General features: G+C 43.7%; 1 protein-coding gene across 2 annotated transcripts in view; it reads right to left on the bottom strand.

The window, feature by feature from the left end:
* PRODH2 (proline dehydrogenase 2) overlaps positions 1–11934 on the bottom strand; it is a 32813-nt gene extending 20879 nt beyond the window's left edge. Inside the window, exons 1-2 of one of the 2 annotated variants that reach the window (XM_077447425.1) lie at positions 11638–11934; positions 3263–3456 (exon numbers count right to left, since the gene is read on the bottom strand). In XM_077447425.1, the coding sequence (XP_077303551.1) occupies positions 3263–3456; positions 11638–11877 (434 nt within the window). In that variant the 5' untranslated portion in view covers positions 11878–11934. Of the gene's footprint in view, positions 1–3262; positions 3457–8862; positions 9117–11637 lie in introns of those variants that run through there. The other variant, XM_077447424.1, reaches the window with a different exon arrangement.
* Positions 11935–14719: the final 2785 nt, after the last annotated feature.

Consider the following 14719-nt stretch of genomic DNA (forward strand, 5'->3'; position numbering starts at 1 on the left):
TGTGTATGCAAGACAAGTTGGAGCCAACAACCTTCGAACAAAAATCCACAGTTTTGTTGGCGGAAAGTCCGATCTTGTGTACGGGGCATAAGACATTTAAGAGGAACACCCAGCAGATATAAAAAAAAAAATTAACCCACTTATGTACTCATTAAAAATGTAATTAATAGATTTTTTTCTTAGCACTAGAATATGAGTCTTAAAAGCCAACTCCTGGCTAAAAAGTTTTTCCTTTCATTTTTACGTTTCCGATAGTGTGCGAAAGGGTTAGAACCTATATCCGATTTTTATTGGCACCTGTGACCCCCACTGGGGCTGGACAGGAAGTGGGAGGGATCTCTCTGAATGAGTCGCAAACAACAATTAAAGTCATTTTAAGACGGAATTACGCTATGAGTATGTTTTCTGTGATATGAGAGACATCTAGATGGGAGGGAGGAACATCCCGCACATAGAGGACCCCTATGGAAAGGAACTACGTTTCAGGCATGTTATATACAGAGATTTGGTGAGCTCAAAGTCCAAAGGGAGAGGTTCTCAGGAGGTGGGGTGACGGGACTCTTTAATGGAATTTGCTGATTGATCCCTATGAACTATTTTAGGAAATTTTTGGTTTTATTATGGACTTTTAAAGGAGTCTCCCCTCATTTTGTAAAGCGCTGAACAAACTGTTGGCCCAATATAAATCCTGTATAATATAATGTAGTATGGCCAGTGCTGGGACAAGGACCCAACGCAAAAAAGGACCAAAATGTTCCCCTTCCACCATGAACTATGAACGACTTTAGCGGCCTTGGTTGTGCAAGCCCTGCTGAAGCGCCCAAGGCAACCAGATTTTCTGCCATGACATTGGTCTGGTCCCGAGTTGGGGCCAATGAGCCTTGATCACAAGAATTCCAAATTTTGGCAGGTACAACAGTAAGCCCTTGTACACACGGTTGGATATTCCGACAACCAAATCAATTCCGGAAGAGGTCCAGAAGTGATGTTGCATACACACGGTCGGACTAAATTGTCGGAAAATGCGATTGTACATAACGTGATGACGTTATTTCGTTACGACGGGACTACGTTCAGGCTAGTAGCCAATAGCTTTGGTCTAGGAATTTGATCTGAGCATGCGTGGCACTTTGTCCGTCGGAGTAGGCTACACATGACCGGAGTATGTCCGATAGGAGTATTTTGTCGGAAAATTTTACCGGCAAGTTGAAAAACGTGGTCCGTCGGATATTCCGATGGAAACAGTCCGATGCAGACCACACACAGTCGGAATATCCGACAAAATGGTCCGATAGGACACATTCCGTCGGAATCTCCGACCGTGTGTACAAGGGCTTACTGTATCTGCATTTTCAATAGTGTATTGGTTGTCTACTTGGCTGTCAACCAAAAGGGAGAGGTTCTTACGAGGTGCGGTGACAGTGACTCTTGGATGGAATTTGGTGTTTGATCCCTATGAATTATTTTAGGAAATTTTTGGTTTTATTTTGGACTTTTGAAGGCGCATAGGGTGAATTATACCTAAGGAGCACTGCTAATGCTGTGATTTTCAATTTTGAAGCATATATTATGAATGATGGATATGATTTATAGCAACTGCTGATTGTGCAATTAACTCTTTTTTCTCTTGAATAGTATAATTGCATATGTTTGTACTCTGTGTGCACTTGGAGAAAGGGATTTATTTGCCACGTCGTATTCATTTACTTTCTATTAGGGTTGCACCGATACTGGTATCGGTATCGGTGCCGATACCGAGTATTTGCACAAGTACCTGTACTCCTGTAAATGCACCGATACCTGAAACCGATACTTTCAGGCTCGGTTCTTTGAGCTGTGAGTGGGTCCCCCCCTATTGACAGCTGAAGTGTTAAAGAAGTGGAGCTGTCAAAAACAAAAAAAACAGCCGGCAATGTTTATTAACAACATTGCTCAGCTGCTGAAACACTAAAATAAAAAGAAACATTGTTTTTTTTTTTTTTTTAATCTTTCTGTTTCTTCATCTGCAGATCAAAGGGATGTTCCTCTGTTTAGCTCCTTATTAACCCTTAATTTACTCTAATCAGCCTTAATTAACTCCCTATTCTCTTCCATTTAATTATTTTCCTGCTTTTTTTTTTTTTTCACGTCTATTTTATAAACGATAAACAATTACTTTTTTTTGTTTGCTTTGTTAGTGAATATTTTACACATATATATTGACATACTGTATATTTACACATTTCACATTGAAAAAGCGCAACATTTAAAAAAAAAACATTTATTTAATTTGTAAATAACTTTTCAATGCTTTGTACCATTGCTGACAGCTGAAGTGAAAACAAAACAGTTGCGGTAGGTATCGGTAATTGGTATCGGCGAGTACTATTGGTATTCGTACTTGTAAAAAAAAAAAATGGTATCGGTGCATCCCTACATTCTATACAGTTGAAGTTCTACCTATCCTCAATTGCCTTAAACAAAATACATGTGTTCAGTACAGTGAGGATAGGTAGAACCTCCCCCATTGATCTGATTACCCTCACTTCCTGTGTGGTCACCAAGACAGAAAGTAAGGGGGAAATATCTCCAATGACAGCAATAAAAACTTGGCAGAGCTTCTAATACTTGTGTACTCTTTCTGAAACTGGAAAAAAAAAGTTTGACTTCAGTCTGGCCTTTATATTAGGATTCTATAGACCCTCATAGGCAGCAATCCAAAATAACTTAGGGGAAAGAGTAGAATGTTGACCTTATGAGTGTGCTGCTTCTCTTACATTTGTCAATAACAGCTTGAGGACAGGGTGATGACCAAGATGTAAAAACTGCAGTAAAGAAAAGTGGGAACTACAAATGATCCTAGATTGTAAGCTCTAAGGAGCAGAGACCTCTGATTCCTTCTGTTTTAAATTGTATTTTAACTGTACTGTCTCCCCTCATGTTGTAAAGTGCTGAACAAACAGATGGCCCAATATAAATCCTGTATAATAATATAATGTAGTATGGCCAGTGCTGGGACAAGGACCCAAGGCAAAAAGGACCAAATGTTCCCCTTCCACCATGAACTATGAATAACTTTAGCGGCCTTGGTTGTACAAGTCCTGCTGAAGCGCCCAAGGCAACCAGATTTTCTGCCATGACATTGGCCTGGTCCCGAGTTGGGGCCAATGAGCCTTGATCACAAGAATTCCAAATTTTGGCAGGTACAACAGTTACTGTATCTGCATTTTCAATAGTGTATTTGGTTGTCTACTTGGCTATCAGCTTGAAAATTGCTGCTTACCCAGTTTTGCCCTCTCCCAGGTCTTCCTCAATGGGCACAGCCAACATGGGCCGAATACCTAATTTTTTCAACCTTTCCATACACGCCTGAATTTCCGGAAGGGTCTCCCCAGCAACAAACTGTCCGTACACGGTGCCTCTCATACCCCATTCGAAGACACGGCGACCCATAAGCCTGCGGGAGACTGCCATGAGCTGGAGAGATAGTAAAATGGGTCAGTTATACAGTACACTTTCCAACATACAGCTTTTTAAATGACCATTTAGTCTTACATTACGGCATAATATATATGAAGAGCAAATAGTAAAACCTTGAAAATTACATAAACGATTCAAAAGTTTTTCATGTAAAATATGTTTATTAAAGCGGGAGTCCACCGGGACTCCGCGTTTTTTTTTTTTTTTTTAAAAGCCAGCAGCTACAAATACTGCAGCTGCTGACTTTTAAATAGTGACACTTACCTGTCCAGCGCGCCCGCGATGTCGGCACCCAAAGCCGATCGCTCGCTCGTGCCGCCGCCATCTTGGGTATGGGAATCAGGAAATGGAGCCTTTCGGCTTCATTTCCCGGTTCCCTACTGCGCATGCGCGAGCCGCGCGGCGCAATCCGGACGGTCCCCGCTGCCTCTGGGAGCTGTGTGTTTCCCAGCAGGCAGCGGGGCACTTGCTGAAGGGGGCGGGCGCTTGCGGAAAGGGGCGTAACGTACGCCCCTTTCCGCAGAGAGCTAGCCCGGAAGTGGGTGCAGTTACCTGGATTATCCAGGTAACTGCACCCCCCCTCCCCCCTGAAAGGTGCCGATTGTGGCGCCGGAGGGGGGGGGGGATTCCGATGAGCGGAGGTCCATTTTAGGGTGGACCTCCGCTTTAACATTAAACTTTTTCATCTATGGTACCTCCAGAGGTTTCTAGGGACCCATTGCAATTTCTACCTCTTAGATATGTAATCACTGATAGCAATGACATTCTTCCCACTGATCACCAATATAGTTACATAGTAGATGAGGATGAAAAAAGACACAAGTCCATCAAGTCCAACCTATGTGATTTTTTGTCAGTATTACATTGTATATCCCTGTATGTTGTGGTCGTTCAGGTAATTATCTGATGTTTTTTTTTAATGATTGATGCTCCCTGCTGAGACCACTGCTTGTGAAAGAGAATTCCACATCCTTACTGCTTTTACAGTAAAGAACCCTCTACGTTTAAGGTTAAGCCTCTTTTCTTCAGATTTTCGTGAATGGCCGCGTGTCTTATTAAATTCCCTTTCGCAGAAAAGTTTTATCCCTATTGTGGGGTCACCAGTACGGTATTTGTAAATTGAAATCATATCCCCTCTCAAGCGTCTCTTTTCCAGAGAGAATAAGTTCAGTGCTCACAACCTTTCCTCATAATTAATATCCGCCAGACCCTTTATCAGCTTTGTTGCCCTTCTTTGTAGTCGCTCCATTTCCAGTACATCCTTCCTGAGGACTGGTGCCCAGAACTGGACAGCATACTCCAGGTGCGGCCGGACCAGAGTCTTGTAGAGCGGGAGAATTATCGTTTTATCTTTGGAGTTGATCCCCTTTTTAATGCCAATATTTTGTTTGCTTTGTTAGCAGCAGCTTAGCATTGCATGCCATTGCTGAGCCTATCATCTACTAGGACCCCCAGGTCCTTTTCCATTCTAGATTCCCCCAGAGGTTCTCCCCCCAGTGTATAGATTGCATTAATATTTTTGCCACCCAAATGTATTATTTTAAATTTTTTTACATTAAACCTCATTTGCCATGTAGTTGCCCACCCCATTAATTTGTTCTGATCTTCTTGCAAGGTTTCCACATCCTGCGGAGAAGTTATTGCCCTGCTTAGCTTAGTATGATCCACAAATACAGAGATTGAGCTGTTTACCCCATCCTCCAGGTCGTTTATGTATAAATTAAATAGGATTAGCCTCAGCACAGAACCCTGGGGGACCCCACTACCCACCCCTGACCATTCCGAGTACTTCCCATTTATCACCACCCTCTGAACTTGCCCCTGTAATCAGTTTTCAATCCATGTACTCACCCTATGGTCCATGCCAACGGACCTTATTTTGTACAGTAGACGTTTATGGAAAACTGTATAAAATGCTTTTGCAAAGTCCAGATACACCACGTCTACGGGCCTTCTTTTATCTAGATAGCAGCTCACCTCCTCATAGAAGGTTCTCATTACTAAAATCTTGTATATAGTCCCTTATCATCCCCTCCAAGAGTTTACATACTATTGATGTTAGGCTAACTGGTCTGTAATTCTCAGGGATGTATTTTGGGCCCTTTTCTAAATATTGGTACTACATTGGCTTTTCTCCAATCAGCTGGTACCATTCCAGTCAGTAGACTGTTCGTAAAAAATTGGAACAATGGTCTGGCAATTACTTGATTGAGTTCCTTAACCACTTGCCGACCGCCGCACGACGATATACGTCGACAGAATGGCACGGGCAGGCATATGGGCGTATATATACGTCCCTGCCTTCCCGCAGGTGGGGGGCCCGATCGGGCCCCCCCCCCGTGCCTGCGGCGGTCGGTATTCGTTCGGGAGCGATCCGAGATGAGGGGGCAGCCATTCATTCATGGCCACCCCCTTGCGATCGCTCCCGACGAATGGAAATGCTCCGTGACATCACTTCCTCTCCTGTAATGTAAACACAGGAGAGGAAGTGATGTAATCTCTCCTCCGTGTCGGTATTTTTCGTTCCGGCACCGAGGAGAGAGGATCGGTGAGTTGCACCAACACGACACTACACAGTAGAACATGCCAGGCACACTCACACCCCCCCTTCACCCCCCGATCACCCCCCCAATTACCCCTGCCCCCCCCAGTCACAGTGACACCAATTGCATTTATTTTTAATTTTTTTGCATTGGTGTAATTTGTGACTGTAATAACTGTTAGGGCAGTTAGGGTTAGCCCCCTTTAGTTCTAAGGTACCCCCCTAACCCCCCCAATAAAGGTTTAACCCCGTGATCACCCCCCGTCGCCAGTGTCACTAAGGCTGGGTTCACATTGCAGCGGTTTATGAGAGCGGATGTGATTCGCACCGCACTGCAGTGCAAATCACATCCGATCTCTGTGCGATTCGAGTTCAGCCATACAGATAGTATGGCTGAATTTGCGTCGCACCCGCCGCACCCGCCGCAAATTCGCACGGGACCCTTTTTTTGGTCCGCAGCAGAATCGGATCGCATGGGTGTTCACACCATGCGATCCGAGTTTGCAGATCGCACTGCGATATGCGAACTGATCTGGGGGTGTCATTAACATTTCACTGACACTCCCAGCAGTTCGCATAGGGCAGTGTGAACTGCCGCCGGGAGGCATGCGATGCGGGAACCCGCCGCGGATTCGTGGCGTTCCTGCATCGCTCCAGTGTGAACCCAGCCTAATAAGCGATCATTTTTCTGATCGCTGTATTAGTGTCACAGGTGACGCTAGTTAGGCAGGTAGGTATTTAGGTTCGCCGCAGCTTTTTATAGCGCCAGGGACCCCCATATACTACCGCATAAAGCCCCCTGATTGCCCCCTAGTTAACCCTTTCACCAGTGATCACCATATAACTGTTACAGGTGACGCTGGTTGGTTAGTTATTTTTTTATAGTTTCAGGGCACCCGCCATTTATTACCTAATAAAGGTTTAACCCCCTGATCACCCGGCGGGTGATACAAGTTTGAGGGTCAGATAAGGTCTGCGTCGCCCCAGGCAGCGTCAGGTTAGTGCCAGTACCGCTAACACCCACGCACAAAGCATACACCTCCCTTAGTAATATAGTATCTGATCAGATCTATATTAGCGTCGCCAGCAGTTTAGGTTTCCCAAAACGCATTGTTAGCGGGATCAGCCCAGATACCTGCTAGCACCTGCGTTTAGCCCCTCTGCCAAGCCCAGACCAGCCCACCCAAGTGCAGTATTGATCGATCACTGTCACTTACAAAACACAACACACATAACTGCAGCGTTCGCAGAGTCAGGCCTGATCCCTGCGATCGCTAACAGTTTTTCTTGTAGCGTTTTGATACAGTCGCTGACAGCCTAGGTGCTTTTTTACCTGTGAGTCTCACTAGTGTACCCCTAAATTTAGGGGTGTCTACTTTCCAAAATGGGGTCATTGGGGGGGGGGGGTTTGTGCCATCTTGGCATTTTATGGCCTTCAAAACTGTAATAGGTAGTGAGGAGTGAAGTCAAAAATTTACGCCCTAGAAAGCCTGAAGGCGGTGCTTGGATTTCGGGGCCCCGTACGCGGCTAGGCTCCCAAAAAATCCCACACATGTGGTATCCCCGTACTCAGGAGAAGCAGCAGAATTTATTTTGGGGTGTCATTTCACATATGCCCATAGCATGTGTGAGCAATATATAATTTAGTGACAACTTTGTGAAAAAATAAAAATAAAAGTTTGTAATTTTCCCGCAACTTGTGGCAAAATATAAAATATTCCATGGACTCAACATGCCTCTCAGCAAATAGCTTGGGGTGTCTACTTTCTAAAATGGGGTCATTTGGGGGGGTTTTGTACTGCCCTGCCACTTTAGCACCTCAAGAAATGAGATAGGCAGTCGTAAACTAAAAGCTGCGTAAATTCCAGAAAACGTACCTTAGTTTGTAGATGTGACAACTTTTGCGCAAACCAATAAATATACAGTTATTGACTTTTTTTTTACCAAAGACATGTGGCTGAATACATTTTGGCCTAAATGTATGACTAAAATTGAGTTTATTGGATTTTTCTAATAACAAAAAGTAGAAAATATCATTTTTTTTCAAAATTTGCGGTCTTTTTACGTTTATATCGCAAAAAATAAAAATCGCAGAGGCAATCAAATACCATCAAAAGAAAGCTCTATTTGTGGGAAGAAAAGGACGCAAATTTTGTTTGGGTACAACATTGCATGACCGCGCAATTACCAGTTAAAGCAGCGCAGTGCCAAATTGTAAAAAGACCTCTGGTCATTGACCAGCAAAATGGTCCGGTCTGAAAGTGGTTAAGGACCCTCGGGTGCAAGCCATCCGATCCTGGGGATTTATTAATGTTAAGTTTTTCAAGTTTATTTCTAATTTTGTCCTCTGCTAACCATGGAGGTGCTTCCTGTCCTGACTAGAAAAAGGAACCGAGCTGTCTTGCATACACACGGTCACACGAAATTCCAAACGCGGTCTTGATGGTTGGAATTTGGTGTGACCATGTGTATGCAAGACAGCTTGAGCCAAATCCCGTCGGGAAAACCATCAGAGCTTTTTCCGACCAAAATTCCGATCGTGTGTATGCGGCATTAAACCTTCACTAATATTGTTAAAATATCATGACAAAGTTGTCACAAAAAAGAAGAATGAGATAAAGCAACCTGGGCTCACTTGCATAGACACAAACACTCTTCACACATGGGGGGTGGGGGGGGGGGATGGGTGTTAGACGTTCCGTATTGAAGTCTCTTTACAAACCTGCTTGGCTTGTTGCCTTTTCTCTGTATAGCGTAGCTAAACACAATGAATTTTGCAGATTTAAATGAAAGTTTCCGCAGTGATATAGGAGCTTCATTTCTTCATGGTGTCTGTAGTGCTTCCACCAAAAGTGACCTACCTTCTCAGAATTCTTCACCAGGCTGGGGAAGGAGCACATCCGAAATATAAGAAGCCCCCTCATCACCTCCCAGAGCCTCTTCAGACTGAAGACCCTTCCATCTGAAAAATTCAGTGCGGAGTTGGTCCCTTGAGCTGACGTTTTGTGAACAGACCTTCCTATACAGGTCAATGACAGAGTCCACGATGGAAGGGGGACCAGGGAAGACCTGAGATGCAGAGACCGGCCAAGAGTCCACATGGCGAGAGCAGGTCCTGTCCTACACCTAAGGATGTGACAGACAGGAGTAGAAAGGAGGGGGTGTCCGGCGGGCAATTGCAGCTGGAAACTCCCAGGGCTTTTCTCCAATCAGCTGGTACCATTCCAGTCAGTAGAAAAAATTGGAACAATGGTCTGGCAATTACTTGATTGAGTTCCTTAAGGACCCTCGGGTGCAAGCCACCTGGTTCTGGTGATTTATTAATGTTAAGTTTTTCAAGTTTATTTCTAATTCTGTCCTCTGTTAACCATGGAGGTGCTTCCAGTTCCTGTGACGTGTCATGATGATAAACATTGCAGGTTTGGTTACTGAAGCCCCCCGATTCCCTCGTGGCGACTGAGGAGAAGAATAAATTCAATACCTTCGCCATCTCTCCATCCTTAGTAACGAGAATCCCTTCATCATATTTATGGGACCAGTATGGGCTGTCCTACCTTTCTTACTATTCATGTACTTAAAGAATTTCTTGGGATTTTTCTTACTCTCCTCATTCTGTGCACTGATCACCAATGTAAGGAGCATTCTTCCTACTGACCACCAATGTAAGGGACATTTTTCCCACTTTCAGGGAAAGAACATGAGGATCATTCTTTACACTGACCACCAATGTAAGGGACATTTTTCCCACTTTCAGGGAAAGAACATGAGGATCATTCTTTACACTGACCACCAATGTAAGGAGCATTCTTCCCAGTGATCACCAATGTAAGAAGCATTCTTCCTACTGATCACCAATGTAAGGAACATTCTTCCTTCTGGCTACCAATGTAAGAGACATTCCTCCCACTGACCACCAATGTAAGGGGCATTCTTCCCACTGACCACCAATGTAAGAGACATTCCTCCCACTGACCACCAATGTAAGGGGCATTCTTCCCACTGACCACCAATGTAAGGGGCATTCTTCCCACTGATCACCAATGTAAAAAGCATTCTTCCCACTGACCATAAATAGAAGGAGCATTCTTCTCACTGCCAACCAATGTCAAGATTATTCCTCACACTGACCAACAATGTAAGGAGCGTTCCTCCCAATGACCCCCCCCCCCCCCCCCCCCCCCATGTAAGGAGAATTCTTCCCACTGACCATCACTCTAACGTACAGTGAGCTGTAGATATGGTCATTATTAGCAGGGTTTCTGTGAGACCAGAAAGGTATTTCAAGGGTTCTTCCATGTTAAAATGGTTGAGAAGGGCTATTATACTGTACATCATTCATAGCAGACCTGCAATCCACTAAATCCTGATGAGGCTAATGAGCCCTTTCTAGCCTAAAATGTCTGGCAGCATAGCTAAACAGTTCACACATTAGTGATAAAATAGGGGAAATAACAACACTGATAATTTAAATGTTACCAACTCAAATTAATAATAGGTTGAGGTTCTCAAAGCCATGGAAAGTATACAGAGAAAAGGAAACAAGCCAAGCAGGTTTGTAAAGAAGCTTCAATATGAAACTCTCAGCGGTATAGATACAAAGTATATTCATTTTAAAAAGGCAAAACAAATAACATATGGCTAATAGCCAAAAAACTGTTATGCCGCGTACACCCGATCGGAATTTCAGCCAGCAAAAGACCAATGAGAGCTTTTCATCGGAAAATGCAACTGTGTGTATGCTCCATCGGAATTTATCTGGCCGAATTCCCACCAGCAAAAATTGGAGAGCATGTTCTCAATTTTTCAGGCGGAAAAACTTTCTATCGGAAATTCTGATCGCGTGTATGCAATTCCAACATGCAAAAACTCGTGCATGCTCAGATTCAACTAGGACAGTGATGGCGAACTTTGGCACCCCAGATGTTTTGGATCTACATTTCCCATGATGCTCATGCACTCTGAAGTATAGTGGAGTATCATGGGAAATGTAGTTCCAAAACATCTGGGGTGCCAAAGTTCACCATCACTGAACTAGGAGATGGAAGCTATTGGCTACTGGGTATTGAACTTCCTTTTTTTAGTCCCGTCGTAAGTGTTGTACGTCACCGCGTTCTTGGCGGTTGGAATTTGTTGTGACCGTGTGTATGCAAGACAGCTTGAGCGAAATCCCGTCTGAATTTCATCAGGGAAAACCATCAGAGCTTTTTCCGACCAAAATTCAGATCGTGTGTACGTGGCATTAAACCTTCACTAATATTGTTAAAATATGAGTCCGGGCTCACTTACGTAGACACAAACACTCTCCACACATACGGGAGGGGGTGATGGGTGTTAGACTCGATGTTGAAAGTCTGAAATCAGCATCTGGTGACACCAGGTGAAGGTTTTAACCATTTTTTGGCTATAAGCCATATATTATTTGTTTTGCCTTTTTTTCAATTAATAAACTTTGTATCTATAGCGCTGAGAGTTCTGTATTGAAGCCTCCTTACAAACTTGCTTGGCTTGTTGCCTTTTCTCTGTATAGAGTAGCTAAACACAATGAATTTTGCAGATTTAAATGAAAAGTTCCTGCAGTGATATAGGAGCTTCATTTCTTCATGGTGTCTGTAGTGCTTCCACCAAAAGTGACCTACCTTCTCAGAATTCTTCACCAGGCTGGGGAAGGAGCACATCCGAAATATAAGAAGCCCCCTCATCACCTCCCAGGGGCTCTTCAGACTGAAGACCCTTCCATCTGAAAAATTCAACGTGGAGTTGGCCCCTTGAGCTGACGCTTTGTGACAAGACCTTCCTATACAGGTCAATGACAGAGTCCACGATGGAAGGGGGACAAGGGAAGACCTGAGATGCAGAGACCGGCCAAGAGTCCACATGGTGAGAGCAGGTCCTGTCCTACACCTGACAATGTGACAGACAGGAGTAGGAAGGAGGGGGCGTCCGGCGGCCAATGGCCGCTGGAAACTCCCAGGGCAGAAGGGCACGGGAAGACACCAGCTGGTGGCTGTGTAAATAGGTGGGTGACCTCCCAACCGTGACAGGTTAACCCAGGCCAGCAGAGAAACAATCCAACATCTGCAACGTGCCCAAAATCATTCACTTCTCCAAACTATAATTTTCTACAAATTTCACAGGATTTGTACACAGTTGTGGGATAGCTGCTGAGAAAGGCTTAGGCAACGTTGAAGCTCCATAGAGGCAATGGAACTACAAATCTCAGCAAGCCTTGACACATGGAATGGTTTCACTGAGGCCCGGACTGACCATAGGGCACACCGGACATATGCCCAGTGGGCCGGGGCCACCAGGTCGCTTGTCATTTTGTGTCCGGACTCTGACTCTATAGGCAGCTGCTTGGACTAGCCCTGCTCACCCGCCGCCGGCCTCTGTGTGTTTTAAATAAAAAAAAAAATTGAAAAAAAAAAAGAGTTTAAAGTTCCCCCATGCTAGTAGATCATATATGACAAAGAAATATTAAATACTTTTATATACAGCTTTAAAGATAATGTGCCACCCACATATATACAGGTAGGCATAAGTAATAAACCTACTTCCTAGTTATTAAATGCACATGTGGGTCCCGCATGCATATGTAAATGGCGATCGCACACATGTGAGGTATCTCCGCAAACATCAGAGTGAGAGCAATCATTCTAGCACCAGACCTCCTGTGTAACTCTAAACTGGTAACTTGTAAAAACTTTAAAAGCAATGCCCATGGGCGTTTTTAAGTAACGTAATTTGGCTTTGTTCCATGGGCGGACTCAGTTTTAAAGTGTGTCATGTTTGGTATCTATTTACTCAGCGTAACATCATCTTTTATAATTTACCAATTGGATATTATATTATTGTGTCTTTGTGCACTAAAAACCATTAAAGTGTATTTTTTCCAAAAAAAATGGATTTGAAAAACTGCTGAACAGATATCGTCTGACATAAATATATGCAAATTACAGTGACTGAAGCAGGCTAAAAATAACTAAAATACATCGAGAAAGGGGTTGTCATTATTTGTAATTTGGTTTTTGTTTTTTAAATTGGCCTGCTCAGCTTAGAATGCCCAGGCCTTGACCTATTTTTTGCCCCAATCCGGGCCTGGTTTCACTGCATTTGGACCAGCATACACGGGAGAGGAAGAGCTTGGGGGATGCTGTATGTGTTTTTCTCACAGCTCTGAATACCCAATACATACAAACCTGATCAAGCATTGTTTTAATGTTTTAGGATTTAAATAGTGCGGCCTGCAGAGTTAAGATACACTTGACATGCTAAACCTCCAAAACCAGTGGTGGTCAACTTAAAATTAATAGAGGGAGTCAAGTATGGCCTTCAAGACACTTCAATAGGGTCACACAAAAGCAATGTGTTTTTATGTGTTAAGGTGCATTACATTAAAGTTAAGCAGCTCTTTGAAACTGAAAGGAAGGTAACACACCTCACCACCTTAAAATGTCAATCCTGCATGCTTTGCATAATACTGCAACGCACACTGAAGAGAAAGTGAGAGTAAAATAAGTCCCATCGTTGGTGTCAGTGGCAGTAATTAGGGGGATCACAGTCAGAATTCCCATCTTTGTGATGTAATAATAACCCCAAGCTTTGGTGTAAGTGATTGTAATAATAACACCCAGCATTGGTGTAAGTGGATGTGATATTAACCTCCAGAATTGGTTTAAAGTGGAGGGCCACCCTGAAAACAAAAAAAATATTAAAAATTACAAAAAAATATAAAAAAAAAAATGAAAAAAATTTTTTTTTTTACTTACCAGAAATGCCTGTTGCTAGGCACTTTCTCCTAATCTTCCTCTTCCTCCTCCGCGGAGATCTTCTGTCTTCTGTCTTCGTCGCGGCGTCTTCTGGGTAATGAGTCGCGCTGTGTTCTGGGAACTGTGTGTTCCAGAACACAGCGCGTCCCATTCAGAAAGCGCTGCGGGACTCGCGCATGCGTAAGACTCCACTGCCTGTTTCCCTTACAAGGAATGGCAGCACCGGGACCCGAGAGCCGAGGGACGGGTCGGCCTCGGGCGGCCGACATCGCGGGCACCCTGGACAGGTGAGTGTGTTGATTAAGTCAGCAGCTGCAGTGTTTGCAGCTGCTGACTTTTTTTTTTTTTTTTTTTTTGTATAACCGGCCCTCCTCTTTAAGTGTATGTAATAATAACCCCCAGCATTGGTGTAAGACGATGTAATAGTAAACCCCAGCATTGTTGTAAGTGGATGCAAAAATAACTCCCAGCATTGGTATCAGTGGATGTAATAATAACGCTTAGTATTGGTGTCAGTGAATACAATAATAACCCCCAGCATTGGTGTAAGTGGATACAATAATAACCCCCAGCATTAGTGTAAGTGTAATTGGATACAATAATCACCCCCAGCATTGGTGTAAGTGGATGTAATAATAACTCCCAGCATTGGTGTAAGTGGATACAATATTAACCCTCAGCATTGGTGTAAGTGGATACAATATTAACCGCCAGCATTGGTGTAAGTGGATGTAATAATAACCCCCAGCATTGGTGTAAGTGGATGCAAAAATAACTCCCAGCATTGGTGTCAGTGGATGTAATAATAACGCTTAGTATTGGTGTCAGTGAATACAATAATAACCCCCAGCATTGGTGTAAGTGGATACAATAATAACCCCCAGCATTAGTGTAATTGGATACAATAATCACCCCCAGCATTGGTGTAAGTGGATGTAATAATAACCCCCAG

The sequence above is a fragment of the Lithobates pipiens genome, unplaced genomic scaffold (assembly GCF_037356315.1).
Source record: "Lithobates pipiens isolate NorthernLeopardFrog02 unplaced genomic scaffold, aLitPip1_a1.2 Scaffold_22, whole genome shotgun sequence".
NCBI lineage: Eukaryota > Metazoa > Chordata > Amphibia > Anura > Ranidae > Lithobates > Lithobates pipiens.